This window comes from Anopheles cruzii, chromosome 3 (assembly GCF_943734635.1).
Source record: "Anopheles cruzii chromosome 3, idAnoCruzAS_RS32_06, whole genome shotgun sequence".
NCBI classification, from domain to species: domain Eukaryota; kingdom Metazoa; phylum Arthropoda; class Insecta; order Diptera; family Culicidae; genus Anopheles; species Anopheles cruzii.
The window spans coordinates 65,357,693-65,374,352 of NC_069145.1; the positions used below are offsets into that span (position 1 = coordinate 65,357,693).

At 49.3% G+C, this 16,660-nt stretch overlaps 5 protein-coding genes across 5 annotated transcripts; 2 read left to right on the top strand and 3 right to left on the bottom strand.

Moving 5' to 3' along the window:
• Positions 1-1,333: 1,333 nt before the first annotated feature.
• Positions 1,334-3,236, bottom strand: LOC128272405 (ras-related protein Rab-9B). The gene is made up of 3 exons (XM_053010206.1): positions 3,138-3,236; positions 2,926-3,062; positions 1,334-1,849 (listed from the first exon to the last, which is right to left on the bottom strand). Exons 1-3 carry the CDS (start codon positions 3,190-3,192, stop codon positions 1,334-1,336), a joined length of 708 nt encoding a protein of 235 aa, XP_052866166.1. The 5' UTR covers positions 3,193-3,236.
• Positions 3,237-6,318: 3,082 nt separating this feature from the next.
• On the top strand, positions 6,319-13,701 carry LOC128272403 (glycerophosphocholine phosphodiesterase GPCPD1). Its single transcript, XM_053010204.1, has 6 exons — positions 6,319-6,555; positions 9,552-9,889; positions 9,955-10,731; positions 10,913-11,380; positions 11,453-11,599; positions 12,893-13,701. The coding sequence occupies exons 1-6, from the start codon at positions 6,321-6,323 to the stop codon at positions 13,073-13,075; spliced, it is 2,148 nt and encodes a 715-aa protein (XP_052866164.1). The 5' UTR covers positions 6,319-6,320; the 3' UTR covers positions 13,076-13,701.
• Positions 6,728-8,099, bottom strand: LOC128272404 (CLIP domain-containing serine protease B15-like). Its single transcript, XM_053010205.1, has 4 exons — positions 7,841-8,099; positions 7,539-7,765; positions 7,177-7,469; positions 6,728-7,106 (listed from the first exon to the last, which is right to left on the bottom strand). Exons 1-4 carry the CDS (start codon positions 8,096-8,098, stop codon positions 6,787-6,789), a joined length of 1,098 nt encoding a protein of 365 aa, XP_052866165.1. The 5' UTR covers position 8,099; the 3' UTR covers positions 6,728-6,786.
• LOC128270803 (ribonuclease Oy) lies at positions 13,504-15,052 on the top strand. The gene is made up of 2 exons (XM_053008223.1): positions 13,504-13,514; positions 14,110-15,052. The coding sequence occupies exons 1-2, from the start codon at positions 13,504-13,506 to the stop codon at positions 14,972-14,974; spliced, it is 876 nt and encodes a 291-aa protein (XP_052864183.1). The 3' UTR covers positions 14,975-15,052.
• On the bottom strand, positions 14,983-16,396 carry LOC128275641 (UBX domain-containing protein 1). Its single transcript, XM_053014215.1, has 3 exons — positions 16,274-16,396; positions 15,587-16,204; positions 14,983-15,507 (listed from the first exon to the last, which is right to left on the bottom strand). Exons 1-3 carry the CDS (start codon positions 16,321-16,323, stop codon positions 15,147-15,149), a joined length of 1,029 nt encoding a protein of 342 aa, XP_052870175.1. The 5' UTR covers positions 16,324-16,396; the 3' UTR covers positions 14,983-15,146.
• Positions 16,397-16,660: the final 264 nt, after the last annotated feature.

Genomic DNA, 16,660 nt, shown 5'->3' on the forward strand with positions numbered 1-16,660 from the left:
AATGAATCAGTAGAAGTAAGTGAATGTGTTGCAGAGGTTCAATATGCTTAAAAAATAGCTCTTATCAAACACTACACCTTCGCTCTCTGCCTTTCTCGGCTCTACTCTACGTTTGCACCATCATTTCACAATCCTGGGCCACCCCTGGGCCACATACTGGGCCTACATATGCAAGTCTTCTCGGTTCCGCGTCACACTCTTCGCAACCATTTTGCTTAGTTAAAAGGTACGTGACCCCTTTATCGTCCTAGCTACCACCTACAATCTCTCACTCTGCGGCAATTCCTTTCGGCAGTTGACGTGCCCAAACGCCCGGCATCCGACAAAAAGCCGGCAACACTGTGCATCTTTTGATAAGCTAGTGGAATGAAACTGTTTCTGTTTTGGAAGGTATAAAACAACGCTTAGCGGAATGTGTATTCGGGTTTTAAATAAACACGCGCAGTGTGTCGTAACACACGTTTTAGACGAAAAATTAAATTAATCTTATACCTAAAGGTGCCCATCCAAGTGCCAATCCCTTTCACGAACCATTAATATTAAAATCTCGATGCCGCAACGCCGGTTGCAAGTGGAATGCACTGAGCGGCGCTGGCTGAGTGTTCGTCTTGTGTAACGTGGGTTCGGAAGAGGGTTTTGGAGTACGCTTCCCAATGCGTGTACCTTTGCATGATAGCTGCGTATTCGATGCGCATCGAGCGTAAATGCGTTGGTCAGGTACGAAATATTGCAAAAAAAACTCGAAAAACTCTGAGCACTCTGAGTGCGACGAAAGGATAGCCTGAAGCAAAGTTGCTCGCACGTAATATTGCTCGTAATTTAGCGTGTTTTGGACAAAAAATAACTATAAAACAACGATTTCTTGTTCGATTACGAACAGCATATCAAGCGCAAACGAACGGACGCATCTGTGTTCGCGTTTGTCCCTGGGCAGCCGACTCTTCCAAGCGACCCATTTCGCACTGTCCGAGAGAACAATCACGGCGATTGTGTGTCTGGCCACGGGCGTGGATCACAAGCGCGTGTGCAATGAAGCGGAAACACATTTTTACATCTGCGTGGTCACCTTCATGCATGTTCACCACTCCGGGGGTCCGGCAGTCAGAGTGACGACCAGCGCTGCAAATTCTCGCCGACAACCTTGAAACCTCGTTCTTTTCATTTTCAATTTTTGTGCAATACGGTGTGGCGTTTTGGGGAAAAATTCTAATCACCTAACTATCGCGATCGCGATCGCCGATTCCCGTCCATCTTCATCCCACCGTTTTGCGGAGGAACCCCGATCTCTTATCACATATGCAAGCGAACGAACGCGGTACGGCTCGCTTATCGCTCAATTCGGATAGTCATCATCGTCCTGTTCGGTGGCCGCGGGTCGTCCAGCGTTCCCGCCGACGCAGCAGAACCGATTTCGGTTTGCGCTCAAGTTTACGCTCTTCATCAGATCGATAGTGTCGTGGCCTTGGGCGCGCAGTTCGCGCTCGGTGCACCGTTCGAGCTTTTTCCACTGCTGCACGGCCAGCGCAAACGCGGTGGCCACATTGTCGGACGTTTTGGCCGACGTTTCGATGAAGGCGGCCACGTGATGCTCCTGGCACCAGTGGGTTACCTCTTCGGCCGTCACCTGCCGGTGCCCGGTAGCGGCCAGATCGCTCTTGGTGCCGACCACGATGAACGGGAAGCGCTCCGGGTTGACGTCGTAGTACCGGAGAAACTCGTCGCGCCAGCTGGCCAACGTTTTGAAGCTCTGCCGATCGTCGATCGCGTACGTCAGCAGACAGATGTCGGTGCCGCGGTAGAACGGTGTCCGCAGGGCCCGAAATCGCTCCTGGCCGGCCGTATCCCAGATCTGGAAACGAGTCACCGAACGGTCAGATGTTTCTAGTGAGTTTATATATTTTTTCTATTATTAAATCTTCACGCTCAAACGGGAAAGGCATTCCGCGGTTTCGCGTTCCGTCACTAATGGAATCTGCAAACGTGCAAAAAGGTGCTAAATAAAAAAGAGCTGCCCTCCAAGTCGGGTGAGTAATAAACAAAATTTTCGACTTATCTGTCCGGGTGCAAGAAAACGGTGCTTGGGCGTTGCTAACCGACGAGCCCCGCGGCCGTGTACTAATCAATAGGCAAAGCGCGGCGTTGTTTACCGTTCGAAATAGTTTACATCCTCCCCAAAAAAGCAAAACATGGTGCTTCGCGGGTGGAATTTTGCGGTTAAACAAAGTTTCACCCCGCCTTGGTTGGGACACAGTTTTTGAACCGTGTTTTGTTTGTTCAATCACGAGAAGGAGCCATTCTGGAGCCAGCGCAGAAGAGGCATGACGACGAAGACGACGGTGTCCAGCAGTTTAATGGGGCTTCAACACGCCACGGCAAGACGGCCTTTTAACGTTCTTCTGTTTCCTCTCTGCAGACGATTTTATTGCCACGACATGTCTCACGGACGGGAAGAACGTCCGAAACGGAAGTTGGCACACCTGTCTATGGTCTGTTCATTGCTTTTTAACATCCTCATGTTTCTAATGGATAGAATTTTAAGCCGCGTACCTGATGTATCAGGCAATAAGCATTAAATTAAACATTAACTCGCTCTACTCGTCTCCAGTGTTTCACCATTTTCGTGCATCGCACAATCGAAATCCGCTCCGTCGTAGGTAAACGGAGTATGTTTGAACATCTGGTGCTCCCACACGGAAACGGCCAGGCCAACCAAATATGTGTGTCTCCACGGATGGTAACAAAACAATGTGGGGACCGGAGGACGCACACAAAAACGCGATAAGCTTCACCGTGTTGGTGTGTCCACTGCTGCTGCAGTCGAATCCATCGACTCCGACCGCCAAACCCGCGATGTAGCCGCGATGTCATCGCGTTTGTTCAATTATCCCCCTCCCGCCGTTGGCCACCCGACCCGCCCGTACTTACCTGCAGCGTGTAGCGTTCCTGGTCCACTTGTAAGTCTTTGTTGAGGAACTCGACGCCGATCGTGTGAAAACTGTGCGCATCGAAGTAGTTCGAAACGAAGCGGTTCATGAGGCAGCTTTTGCCGACATTCCCGTCACCTGCGAGAGAGACAGACGGACAGGCATTAGAACTGGGTCGCTCGCGGGTCGGGTGGCCAATTCCGTGCTACGCACCGAGAATGACCACTTTCAGCAGCACGTTTTTGCTCGGTGGTCGCATGTTCGTCATTCTGATGCCGTTCGGTCCTTGGGATTGACGGTTTTATCTTCGACCCGGAAATACCGCACCAAGACGACGAGGCGTGACCTGGCCGCCGCGTCCGAGCCTCGCCGTGGACGATTTGGAGAAATTATTCACAAAACCGTGTCGAGCCCACCGCCGCCGTCGTTGACCCGTGAAACGGCGCAAGGGGCAATTAATCTCACACAACGGTCTTCCTCATCGCGTGTGACTCGCGGCGGCTGACCACTGCACAACGGTGTGGAGAGCGAATTAAATCGCGAGCCCCGGGGGGAGATGACGCACGAGCGCGCGTGGGCCCACAACACCACTGTGGCAGTGGCACAACTATCGTCGTCCGTTCGATCTTTGCGTGAGCAACCAACACATAGGTGCGCCACTGCACACTCGCGGCCAATCGATGCGAGTTTTTGGGGCTGTTGCGAAAACACTAGCCGATGAAGGTGTGTGTTTGGGTTGGATTCGCGTTCGCGTTCGCGTTTTTTTTCTCCCGCGACTCTCGACAATCTCAGACACCGTCGACTTCTTGTCGCCTTTCAAACTGAACAATACCGACCACACTCAACATAACAAACAGATAACGCACGTTCTGGTCAGGGAAGGCATTGAAATGGGGCACACATTCCAGTTACTAGCACCACGGACATTGATTAATTAACGATTAATCGCCGCCGAAACACAACATAACCGACCAGATCCGAAGAAACGACTGGGATTTGACAGCTTCATCAGCAGCTGACCAGCCCTCGCTCTAAACCCGGGTGCACACTGAATGTCAGCTGAGCGAGCCTTCAGCATCGAAACCTCCGGAATTACCACCTTTTATCTTTTCCCTCCATGATCTAATCGCGAGGAACAAGGATCAATCAAGGATCTTCTTCCGTGCGGCTGATTTTCATATATTCCGCTAGATTCGTTCGTTTCGGTGTGCAGTACTGAACCCGACCCTGTAAACTCAAACCCACTGGCAGTGACAAAAAACGTAAATACATGGGCTGTTAAAAAATTTTTGCAACTTTTGAATTTCCGCGGGCTACGTATATCCCATTTTTTATGGCATTAGGTTGCTACACATGTTAGTGACTTATGGTGAAAAGCTCGGCTATTTTGAATAATTAGTCAATTTTTTACAGCCGTTTTGCTTGGACGTGTTTTGGCTCATCGTCGATTTTGCTCCACTCCGAAATAAAGGAGGCACAGAATCTTTCTCTAATTTTTTGTGAAAAATGAAATTATGAGCACGGACGTATTCGAAATGTTGACTGTGGAAAGGAAAATCGGATAAAGCTCGCGAAAATACAAATGTCGCAAATATTTTGGAACACCCCTCGTATTGACGTTCGAAGCCGAAGGACGAGTCACAAGAATCAGATCAGTTGTTCGCAATTGTTGTTCGTTGCAAGCGCAACTCGTGAGCCCGCAACCCTTTTCGCGCGGGTGTGGAACTGCGTGCGTGTGTGTCCGGTTTTCGTGCGTTTCCCAGAGCAAAGGACCTTCAAAGCAAATCGCTCGGAATGTGCTGATATTCGGAGAGCCCCTTGTTCGACGGATGACACGTCACTTTTATCGGACAGCGACCGTAGTGAAAAATACGTAGCGTTGTTGAAGCAGCGGCAAGAAAGAGTAGTTCTTTGTAGTCGTACACCATCATTTACAGCCTGTTGTTTCTAAGCACTCCACATTCGGTTGGGTTCGATCTAGTGAACGCGTTTTCTTGAAGCAGTTTCCTGCACAAAGAAGGCTGGTTTTGTGTCGAACAAACGCACGCAAACTACAAACAGATAGGTGAGTATTATCTCCCGAGTCCCCCTTTCATATCAACCAACATGCAACGTATTCTCCAACGACTCTCAAAGGAGACAGTTTTTTTTGCCAATGCCCCAAGGATACCCAAATGCCATATAGGACTCGAGGGAGGCAATCGATCCAATAACCTTCGAAGGTCGCCCCTTTCGCAACGAAATAATGCCATTTCGTGACGTTCGGGGTCACGAAATATATAGGTTGCGAAGTAACCAGCTTCTTGCTTGTCTTCTGTCCGGGCAGATCTCACCAAAGCCGCCAGCTTTATCGCTGGTTGGACTCTTGTACTTTACACACCGATTACATCTTGTCTGATGATTGAGCATCTAATGGTCCGCAGCGTGATGTCGAGAAATTCCTTGCCACCAATCTGATCATGAAAATTTAAATCACCTAACGGGCGACCGGAATACGCAGGTCAATGCTTAGCTCCGTGGTACCGGTTTAGGCGACCGGCGTGTGGGGGATCATCACGTGACTTCGGGAGCAGGATCCACCCGTCTCGTGCCAAACAACCCACGCGAGACGCGCGCGGTTGTTGATATCGTCGTGTGGCCACGGAATGTGCACTTCCTGTCTCGGCCCATGGCAGAGCAACGATCGCTTTCGATCGCGACTTGTTGGGGTGTGTTTCTAAATGGTATTTTTAGTCGCTGACGCTGACTGAACAACACAACAAAACACGCTCTGCTGACGGTGCCGTTTTAGTTTGAGGAAGCTGCCGAAAGAAAAGAGCATTCGTGGCATTTAATCAGCAGACAGATGCGATAATCGATAAATGGAGCCATTGCACGACGATTGCGAAGACGAAGACGTAAACATTGGCAATTGGGCCATCGTACCGACAACTATCTGCGATTTGCTGTTGCCAACGGAGTAAAATTGCCGCGACTATTACGGGTTTAATCGCGAAGGTGCTGGCGGTGTTTTGCTCACGTTGATAATGAAAAACACGTGACGGTGGTTGAATGTTTTATCAACTGTGCTGACACCTTATCAGCCGATCGTGGTACTACATTAGGAGCACCCCATCAATAATTAAGAACATATCGCTTGCGGAAGTTACACATTGTCTTGTCAGACAATGCGAACCAACGACGCCTTACGAGTATCGTCGCATTATGCGAATGAAGCCGGTGCTTTTAAGTATTGAATTTCCAAAGGCCCTCCGCTTGTGCTGAGGGATTTTCTTGTGGGATTTTTCTGTTAAACCAACAAACACATCGACCCCATGTAAAAATTTCTTCGGGAAAACCCAAATAAGGATTACATTCAGCTAATCAATACGTTTTTTGCACCCCGCAGATCGTAACATGCAACGCTGGTGGTTTTTGGAGGAAAACGGCGACGCGAAGGATGTGTCCGCCAAGCTGGAATCGTCGGGGAAGAAGGCCAAACCACCGAAACCATCTGGCGACCGTCGCCACACCTTTCGCGTGCTTGTTACGTGCGAGCTTTTGAAAGATGAAACCGTTGCGGTCACGGGAAGCTGCGAATCGCTCGGAAACTGGGATCCGGAACAGTGCGTTCAGATGCATCCCGAGAACGGTAGGAATCACTGATACATCCGAGTATCAAACACTAGCTCTAAGTGACTTCGCCTCTTATCTTAATGAGCACATTAGTTTGCGTGATACTGTGACACTAACGATAATGAGATATTTCACTGTCAAAGCTGTCAGCGTTTAAAAATGTATGTATGTATTGTTTTGTACCCGTCGTCGATCGATCGATCGGCATTTTTCGGCGGCAGACAATCATCTCTTGTGACGAGAGCAATCACAAATATTGTCCATCATACACCTCCGATTCTACCCAATCTAAATATTTGACCACACTGGTGTACACTCCGGGCAGATTTTTGGTGCCACAGAATCGAGCCCCGAAGCTAACCACTCCGACCAAATACCACCGATCTCCGGGCACCTGTCTCATCAGTGGCCCACCGGAATCGCCTCGGCACGAGTCGGTTCCATTAAGACCACCGACGCAAAGCTGTTTATCGCTTAGCGTTACGTTGGCCACCGCATAAGCCATGCTGCAGTCGTCGTTCCTCAAACCGGGAAGGTCTACCTGCAGGAGCACATCACTTGCCCGTCCTAAAAGAAGTACAAATAACATTAGACAGGCTGCGATGGCGAAATTACGAATCTCCAGCCGCAAACTTACTTGTTTCCGTTTCGCCCCATCCTACGACGGTAAACTCTTCGCCGACGAAGGGCATCTGTCGGATCTCGGGATCGGACGGTAAGCAGATCGGGCGAACGTAATCGGTGAACGTAACGTCCTGGGCCAGCCGCAGCAGGCAGATGTCGTTTGGCCGGGAAATATTCTTCATATCGTACAGCGGGTGCGGGATGATCGCCTCCACGTCGTAATCCTGCCGGCAGACCTCCTTGTCATCGATCGTCGTACAGTTTTGCGTACTGCTCGTGTTGAGCTCGCTGAATCTTGCGTAGAGCCTGCAAACCGCTTGATAAGACAGTGTTCACATAGAGGAACCCGGGAAAAACCCCCCACACCGGACCTACAGCTTCCAGTTCGGCCGGTCGACGGTGCAGTGAGCCGCCGTTATCACGTAGCTTGCGCTAACCAGCGTTCCGCCACACTTTGGCACGGTCCGGTTCTTGCCCACATTGTAGAACAGCAGGGCGGCCCACGGGTGGTCGCCTAGCTCGGTCTCTTCGCCGCCCCAGATTCGGTTCTTAAACTGAATCGGACCACACTCGGGCACATTCTGCCACCTCGGGCAGCAGATCTAGCGACGGGGGACAACAACGGTAAAACAATGAGTTTCGCACCGCAGCAAACTGCAACACTAAAGCACACCTACCAAGGGGATCGGCCTTTTTTGCGTAGGGTGCATCATCTCGCCACATTTGAGCTCCTCCAGATACTCCGTGTCGAGATGTGTAAAGTTGGGACTGTTAAGAATCTTTTGCACGAAGGTACAATTCCGCACGACCTCACACGTTCCCGGGTGCCCTAGGGGCGTCTCGCACGGATCGCCACTGGCCAGCGACAGGGTGGTGGTACGCGCGCACCCAATCAACAGCGCCGCGGACACGAGAAACCCAACCAATCTCTGCATTGCGTTTGTAGCAACTGACGAATTCCCCGGACTGCGCAAAGATCACGCAAAAGGCGAAGGAGATTGTGTCGGTCGTTGGGACCCAGACGGACGCAGAATCGGGGAACCCGATCTACCGGTTGTTGCTGGTGTTGATAATCAACACACCAACATCATGTAAAAACCTCGACCCACTAACACACCACAGCGATCCCGTTCTTCTTTATACGCAACATCACCGATCGATCCTCGGCCAGTTGCTTCGTATCACTCTCTTCTGGCGCATTAAACGTTCGCGATCGCACCGCGCCCAAACACAAACCAGAGATTGTCCGTGATCGCGTCTCCCGAGACGAGGCAAGGATTTGTGACAGTGTGACGCTAGATCGGTAAACCGTTTGTGTGTGTGATCACTAGAATGACCTCCGGGAAATCCCCAATCGCGAATGGGTTTTGTAGCCACAATCGCCGTTGGTGCTTTTTTATGCTGCTCGCAATGTTTGCTGTTGTGTCCCATGGCCTAAGTTGCCTTCGTCTTCCTTCAACCAGGCACGAGAAGTGACCCCACCATAGCTCAGATCAATTATAGCAGGCAACCAAACAAACCAGCCGTTATCAATTGTGTGCGATCAAAGTTCAAGATCAGTTGCTGGTGGTTTCCTCATTAGACCCTACCTGTGATTGCTGGCCGTACCCCGCGAGGTGTTTGAACTTGGGGCCCGCCCGATGGGGCGACTAAAACTCTCTGTTATTGGTTCTACAGACAACTTCCATTCACTGGCCGGTCAATCGACCGACCAACGGATTCGTACAGGAAATCATCCATACCAACACCCCTGCGCTGATAGGCGTCTGTATACCAACTAATGGAGCTGATTAAAGGGTGGTTTCCCTTCGTTTATGAAGACTTTTTCGCGCCTTGTATGTAATGGGGCCGGGCGCGGGCATGAGACATAAATTTGGATTAAAACTGACCAATCACGCCCGACGGCGCTCGTGCGCCATTTCGGTGTTGGTGTGAACTTTTTATTGCTCCAATGAACTAGGAAGCCGTTGATTGACCTATTTCCGGAGTCCGGAGCACAATTGGGACTGAGATGATCTGGGTCTGGGTACATAAAATGGTTAACAGGACACTGTCTGGTGTTTCGAATAGTTTGTATTTATGTTTCGATCAGTTTGGGTGCAACTCTAAAAAAGTGGCCACTGCCAGTTTGATTGGTAAAAGGCACCCGATGCACTTCGTAACCACTGTACTGGAAGCGATGTAAATTGAATTGTTTGCAGACAAATTGATTGCATTGTGGTGCACGGCCGCCGCCCTTTAAGCGTTGCCGTAATTCGATTGCAGCAATCAAAGCCGCTGCCCTTTTAACGCTGAAGTGCCTGCGTGTGCCAAGCCGGCCACAGATCAAAACGGACCGTTTGGATTTACTTAACATTTACCACAATGTGTTGTTTCTTCTGCTTCCAGATGGAACGAGCAACGTTTGGCGCTTGGAAACAGAACTACCTCGCGAGGTGTCTGTAACGTACCGCTACCTAATATGTTCAATTGAGCCGACCACGGAGAACGTTCACGTCCGTCGCTTCGAAACACACCTTGTGCCGCGCCAGATTCCGGTTTGGCTCGCCGATGAGCCGGCCGACGGCAAGGGAGTAGAACCAAAGATCGATACGCTGGGCGATATCAACGGCCATGTCAAGCTGGACAAGGGTTGGCTCACAACCGAAACGATCGTCCAGTTCAAGTTTTTCGATAACCCGTTCTCGGTGAAGGATCGCATCAAGAACCGGCTGCTGTACGTGAAGGTGACATGTGGTCAGTTGCTTTGTGGGTTGGTCCACTTTCTAACGTGACGTTTTCTTCCGCGCAGATAACAACGATGAACTTACGCATCAATGCGGAGAAGCAAAGCCTGTCCACGATGCTGTCGGACGAATCGCTGTCGAATGATACGCGCGAGAATGCTGCGGAATCGGCGACTACCTACTCGTTTACGGAAGTGACCTCACTAGGGAACGCAAACGCTTCCTACGAGCAGCAGTCGCAGTTCGGGTGTCCGTACAACAAGGACGACTTCCTTATCTTCACCGTAACCGTGGCCGAGCCTGAGAACGTGGCCTATCTCGTTGATCTGTACGCGTACAGCTCGAAATCGAAGGAAGATGAACTGCCGTACCATCTTGGCTATCACTACATTCTGCCAAACTTTCTCAAAAAATCGGAAGGCGTCCTCGAGCTGCCGGTCACGTGCGCTAGCAAGCACCGTCCGCTGGGAATGATGCGCATCGAGTACCTGAAAGTTACGCCCCTCTTGCCCTCGCGCTGCACCCTGGAGCGTTCGTACATACGCTACTGGAATAAGCGCTGGGCCGGGCTGGATGTGGGACACCGGGGCTCCGGTACGAGCTTTAAGGCCAACGACGGCAACGTGATCCGTGAGAATACGATCGCTTCGCTGAAGAAAGCGGTCACGCACGGGGCCGATATGGTCGAGTTCGACGTGCAGCTAAGCAAAGACCTTGTGCCAGTGATCTACCACGATTTTGACATCTACGTCTCGCTGAAGCGCAAAACGACGCTCGAAACGAACGACCTGCTGGAACTTCCGATGCGCGAACTGACGCTTGAGCAGCTCCGGAACCTGAAGGTAAATGTTACTTAAGTTCCCCACCATGCCAAACACCACTCAGAAAGACCCACCTCATCCACTTCGGATTGGTCCGTTCACTTAATATAGTTCACTATCATCTGAAATGCCAAAGTGGCCCCCAAGTGGTTGTGTTTGTGTGTGTGTGCAAGTGTAACATTGTTGCCCCCCTCGAGCGCAGGTCTACCACGTGGTAGAGGGCAGGAGTCGTGAAGCGAAGTTCTTCGACGAGGACCTGGAAGAGCATCAACCATTCCCGCAGCTGGCGGAAGCGCTCGAGCTGATCGATCCGCACTGTGGCTTCAACATAGAGATCAAGTGGTCCCAGAAGCTGAAAGACGGCCGCATGGAATCGGAGATGACGTTCGACTCCAACCTGTACGTCGATTGCATACTGCGCGTGGTACTCGAGAAGGCTGGCAACCGGCGGATCGTATTCTCCTGTTTTGATGCGGACATTTGTACGCTGCTGCGCCTAAAGCAAAACCTATACCCGGTTATGTTTCTCACGCTCGGTGTGACCAGCCGCTATCCGAGCTACCACGATCCGCGCTGCAATTCGATCGAAATGGCCGTGCGCAACGCTTACGCCACGGAGCTGCTAGGTATTGTGGCCCACACGGAGGATCTACTACGCGATCAAACACAGGTTCGTGGCCTTTGGCTTGTAAAGAAAAAAGTTCACTGCGCCCGTACTGATTGTTTGATTCACTCTCCACAGGTGAACCTGGCCACTGAGAAGGGTTTGATCGTTTTCTGCTGGGGCGATGACAATAACTGTAAAGATACGATCAAGCATTTGAAGAGTCTCGGAATTCATGCCATCATCTACGATAAAATGGACATTTACTCCGACAAGGCCGTCAAGGTAAGGGGTTCGCACGTTCCGATTAAATGTTTCTAGTCACCAACCGACGGTTTCCACCAGTCACGAATCCGTTCTCTATTGCGATGCTTCTTTAAACATACGAGCTCGACATTGCCCAAATGCTGCCGATTGTTTTTGTTTGTTAATTGTTTGTTTATGTCATGTTTTGCTTTTTTTTTTTGTTAATGATCGTTTTGTACTTTAAATTGTTACTTCTTCGAGTTATTACTATCGTTTAGTAGTTTTAAGGTAGATCAAGGCAAACGTCTAGCACTGTAAGGTAAGATTTTTGTGGTTTCTATTATTTTTGTTTTATTCGGAAAAACAGTTCACTCAACCATATCGTTTCGTTAGCCCGCTCTTGGCTTGTTCTTGTCTCTACGAATTGGAAATCATTGCATTTGCTTCCATCTTTCCTCTTAGATTCTTTAGGATACTGTACGATCGTGCGAAAAAAATAGAATATCATTATTCTTTACGGCACCGACATTCTACATGTTACTAGTCTATTGTTCTGCTGTCTTAAAACATGCATTGCCCACACAACCACCATCAGCTAGCACCATTTTTGTGCGTGAAACTCGTTGATTGCATTGGTTTGTGCGATTTTGTCCCCGTTTTTTCGCCAGCTTGACACTTCGTAAACATTCCATTATTTTCCTTGCAAAAATATCTCAGATCGTGCCGTGAACATGATGTCCTGTCTTTTTTTTCTATGCTCTAATGCACTATCGTTACAGGTGGAGGGTGATGGTGTTAGTGGTAATTGTGGTGGCGCTGGACCAGTGAACCAACTGCCCAGCGATGGGAAACACCATGTTGAATGTTAAACTAAACTGTTTCTATGGTTGTGTTGTTGGAGAATCAGATATTTTGTACGTTTATTACTTTCGATTACCCCGTTAAGCAGGAGCGGAACGGTTCAACAATATGCGGTTTCGTTTGATACTAGTCCGTTTGCGTGTCCCCTAGTCTTGTTGCGTCGTGAATTGTCTAGTCTGAAGAGTCCCCTAGTCCTGTTTATGTTTGATTGAAATGTTCGAATTATGTTTCGTGTAGTTTGTCAGGTGCTTCTGGGAGTGAATTGTTTATTGTATAGTCCATTGTAATGTACCGAATTAATGTTTGAGCACATCTCAAACATATCGAATGAGCAAAGAATCTAGAGAAATGCCAAATTTGCGCGAACATAGCAACGGCAAGCGAGCAAATTCTATCTTTTACTACACGCTCACCGGAAGGAGCAGCACACAATATATGCGTTAATCATGCCTTTGTTTCTGTTCGTCGTAGGAAAGTGTATTTTTAGTTGGAGCCCGCGAGAGTCAAGCTGCTCTACTGCAGCAGATCGACATCGAGAACCGGTACGAGCAAACCAATCAACACGATTTCCTCAACGACAAGGATGTGCTGCTGAATCGGGATAAAATGTCCTCATCCTCCGCCGCTGCAGTACCCGTAACACCATCGAGTTAAATTGTGCAACAATCCATCCGTCTTTAAAACGAACTGATGAAGATAACATTTATGGTTCTTGCGTACGCGGGCTGATTACGAGGACGAGGCTTACGAGCGAGTGAGCGTAATGTTTGGTGCAGAAGTGAAAAGCGATATTATTCATAAATGATTGAACGTGGAATGTAATGTGTCGTAAGGGACGTTTTGTCATGAATTTAATTACATTCGTTACTGAAATCGTTTGTTTTGCCTAACGGGCGGCAGATCACGCGATCGTATTAGAGATGCTACAAGAGACGCTACAAACAACGCCTTCGACACCAAGAGATTCTTATTTGTTTTGCTGAGAGGATCATGTATTAGGTAGTAATTGACTATTGGGCCAAAGTTATAGAAACGAAAGAGTGTGTAGTAATTTCACGATAATTGCTCACAGCACATAGCCTATGAGTCCAGAGTAACGATGGTGTTTCTTTACGCAATGGGCGTTAGTTTTTTCAACATATTAAACAAAAGATTTTCACAAACAACGGTTATTCGTTTTCAGGGGATGTTATCTTCTTCAATGAGGCTTCAACTTACAGTTAAATAGACCTAATATTTGTTTCTTTTTTAATAAATTCATTATACGGTAATGGTTTTACCTTAAACAACGTGTGCTGCTTGGGTTTGTTCGAATGGAATGTTGTAACGGTTCTTTTGTAATCAACGATCGTCATCGAAAGGAATTAACGATCGTCCTCCCTTCGGGAACGATCCTTTCGATGTTGTCTTGTTCGTTGCTATTCGCTTCTTCTTCTTCAGCAGCAGCTGCGCTATTTACGAACAAAGATCACATAAACTATATTCGAACCAACGAAAAACATCCGCGTCTGTGCGCATCAGTTGTTAGATAGTGGCCGTAATAAGAGTTTGCAATGTCTCGTTTGCTTCTGAAAGTTTTATTCATCTCGGCATTACTCGTTCCTATTTGTTATGCTGCACCAGACAGGTAATTGGACAAATTGCGAGCACATACAGTAACTGGAAAATAATTCCGCGAAACGTTCTAGTTCCCGTTCATCTTCGGATCATGATCTCCTGGCAAACGTAAGTAACGCACATCAGTTTGATCTGCTGATCTTTACCCAACGTTGGCCAATAACGGCCTGCTACGAGTGGCGTGAGCACGGCAAAGATCATATCTGCGGTTTGCCGTCCCCGAACACCGTCTGGACGATTCACGGAATTTGGCCGACCAAGATCAACACCATCGGGCCATTGTTTTGTAATAAAACGGCCGTATTCAACGTGAGCGAGCTAGCGACGATCCTTCCGCAGCTTGAAGATCACTGGGTTAATGTGGAAAAGAACAAACCGGAGGAATCATTTTGGGAACATGAGTGGCTTAAGCATGGCACCTGCGCTGCGGAAATCATCGACGAGCTAGACACGGAACTGAAGTACTTCGAGCAGGGCCTGAGCTGGCTCGAAAAGCACTCGGTGGGTGTGGCATTCGCTGCATCGGGTAACATTATGCCCGGCTATAACTATAGCCTAGCGACGCTCAACAAGGCCCTGTACGATTACTACGGCAAGGATGTAGCCATCGAATGTTACAGCGACTCGAAAACTCACCGGCAGCTGCTAAACGAAGTTCGTATTTGCTTCAGCAAGGCATTCGAACTGATCGATTGTGACGGAATAGTGGGATTCGAACGGTTGGCCACCACTTCGCGGGTTGGCACCGTCATCAGCAATTGCAACGCCGCCAAACCGATCTTCTATCCCGACTCGGTTCCGAATGAAGTATCGTTCTGGAAGCGAATGTGTAAGATATTCCCAATTAATCGATGCTCAGGTTGGACGGCTGCAACGAAAAAGACGCTCAACGACGGGACAGCGATGGCCGAGAATCGTACGCCTACTTGGTTCTAGGAGTCGAGTGGTGTATTCGAATATTTCGGTAATAAATGTGCCATTACACGCAAACTTTCACCGGCTTGCGACCATCCAGATCGTTTCTTTATATCGCTTTAAATCACATAAAACCGAATCGCAACCAAAATGATTTGGGATTTTTTAAATGCAAAGCATAATTTAACTACATCTACGGAGCTTTAGTCACGATCAGTACTGCGTTTGGCACGAGGCCCAACTTCTGTAGCGGCATATCGTACTCCTCGTCGGTGAACACTTTCTTGGGGAAATTAGTCATCAAGCCGAACGGCGTGTCACTGGAGCCAAGCTTCAGCTGCACGAACAACCGGACCGCGGCCAGCTGTTCGGCCGCTTGGAACGTTTGCACCAGCTGACTTCCGTCCATCATGCGGATCGCGATCTTGGCCGTTGAGTAGCTCTTCGTAGGTTCCGCAGGTTTCGCTGCAGACACCGTGGCCACATCCGCAGCCGAAGCCGCGGCCGGTGGAGGGCTTGCCGTAGTGGATGTCGGAGATACACCAGTAGGTTCTCTACAGATACGAGGGGGAGGTTATGATTTCATTCGCCTTTTCAATCCGCGTGTCCCTTTCAGCGATTCCAGCAACTTACCCAGCGTCCTTTGCCTTCCGGGCCGCACGATCCGCCTCGATCTGCAGGCGGACGCGATCACGGGCCTGTTTCATTTCGAGCTTTTCGCGTTTCCGCTGATCCATGAGCTTCTTCATCTCTTGCTCTTCCATCCGTCGGCGGGCCTCCAGCATGTCCTTGCCGGACTTGATCCGCAATCGCTCCCGCTCCAACGCCTCCTTCTTTTCGTTCTCTTCCCGTTCCAGGCGCTTGCGTTTCATCTTTTCTTCCAGCAGCGCCAGTTGCGCCTTCTTCTCTTCCTCGGTTAGCGGTTTCTTCTCTTCCGTCGACTCCGAGAAGCTGCTGTGCTGTGTCTTGGCTGCGTGGAATTCGACATCTTCCTGCGATTTGAACAGCTTGCCACATTCATCACATTTCAGCGATTTCGCTACCGTGCCACCGCTGGACGGTGCGCTATCATCCGTGGCAGGTGTGGCGGTTTCGGACGGAGCTTCGGCGGCGGCACTTCCGTCTCCGGAGCCGGAAGGCGTCTCGGAAGCAGAACCGGTGCTCGGCGGCAACGGTTCATCGGCGTGTGCTAGCAACCATTCCATGGCCTGCTCAACGCCCTTATTGTTTGTTACTTCGAGTGCACGCTCACTGTTGAAGGGGAGAAAACCGGAACAACGATGAAGTCATTTGTTTAGTGGACGCCCGATGGTTTCTTACGCTTTCTCCTTCGCAAATCCCATATCCATCAACGTTTGTATGTCCGACATGCTGGAGTGTAGGGGCAGCGTCCGTAATTACACACAGAAAACGGGGGCAAATCGGATTTCCCTTGCTTTACAAAATCGCCTTTTTCCCAAACACCGCTGAGTTGTGTTTTCTTTTGACAGTTCAAAGCCGACCAAAAAAGACCGTTTGACGGTGGTCTTTGCAGAAATTGAAAAGAAAAGATTTTAACACAGGATTACAGACACCGAATGGATTATTCCAACGCAACACCAACAGTAGCGTGTCTGCTAAGATGCTAAATATGTTTTATGAATCTGATTATTAACAAGTAAACCCCACTTGAAAAGGTGCGCCTATGAAGGCACCTAAACGCACTCC

What these genes read in the sequence shown, in the direction of transcription:
- LOC128272405 (XM_053010206.1), bottom strand. Translation starts at nt 3,192, where the DNA reads ATGACGAACATGCGACCACCGAGCAAAAACGTGCTGCTGAAAGTGGTC. An exon ending in GCTGAAAGTGGTCATTCTCG is followed by an intron (nt 3,063 to 3,137) that starts GTGCGTAGCACG and finishes TCTCTCTCGCAG; the next exon opens with GTGACGGGAATGTCGGCAAA. An exon ending in AGGAACGCTACACGCTGCAG is followed by an intron (nt 1,850 to 2,925) that starts GTAAGTACGGGC and finishes ACTCGTTTCCAG; the next exon opens with ATCTGGGATACGGCCGGCCA.
- LOC128272404 (XM_053010205.1), bottom strand. Translation starts at nt 8,098, where the DNA reads ATGCAGAGATTGGTTGGGTTTCTCGTGTCCGCGGCGCTGTTGATTGGG. An exon ending in AAAAAAGGCCGATCCCCTTG is followed by an intron (nt 7,766 to 7,840) that starts GTAGGTGTGCTT and finishes CCCCGTCGCTAG; the next exon opens with ATCTGCTGCCCGAGGTGGCA. An exon ending in GACCGGCCGAACTGGAAGCT is followed by an intron (nt 7,470 to 7,538) that starts GTAGGTCCGGTG and finishes AGCGGTTTGCAG; the next exon opens with GCTCTACGCAAGATTCAGCG.
- LOC128272403 (XM_053010204.1), top strand. Translation starts at nt 6,321, where the DNA reads ATGCAACGCTGGTGGTTTTTGGAGGAAAACGGCGACGCGAAGGATGTG. An exon ending in ACCGGCTGCTGTACGTGAAG is followed by an intron (nt 9,890 to 9,954) that starts GTGACATGTGGT and finishes TCTTCCGCGCAG; the next exon opens with ATAACAACGATGAACTTACG. An exon ending in AGCAGCTCCGGAACCTGAAG is followed by an intron (nt 10,732 to 10,912) that starts GTAAATGTTACT and finishes CCTCGAGCGCAG; the next exon opens with GTCTACCACGTGGTAGAGGG.
- LOC128275641 (XM_053014215.1), bottom strand. Translation starts at nt 16,323, where the DNA reads ATGTCGGACATACAAACGTTGATGGATATGGGATTTGCGAAGGAGAAA. An exon ending in GGATTTGCGAAGGAGAAAGC is followed by an intron (nt 16,205 to 16,273) that starts GTAAGAAACCAT and finishes CCCCTTCAACAG; the next exon opens with TGAGCGTGCACTCGAAGTAA. An exon ending in CGGAAGGCAAAGGACGCTGG is followed by an intron (nt 15,508 to 15,586) that starts GTAAGTTGCTGG and finishes TCGTATCTGTAG; the next exon opens with AGAACCTACTGGTGTATCTC.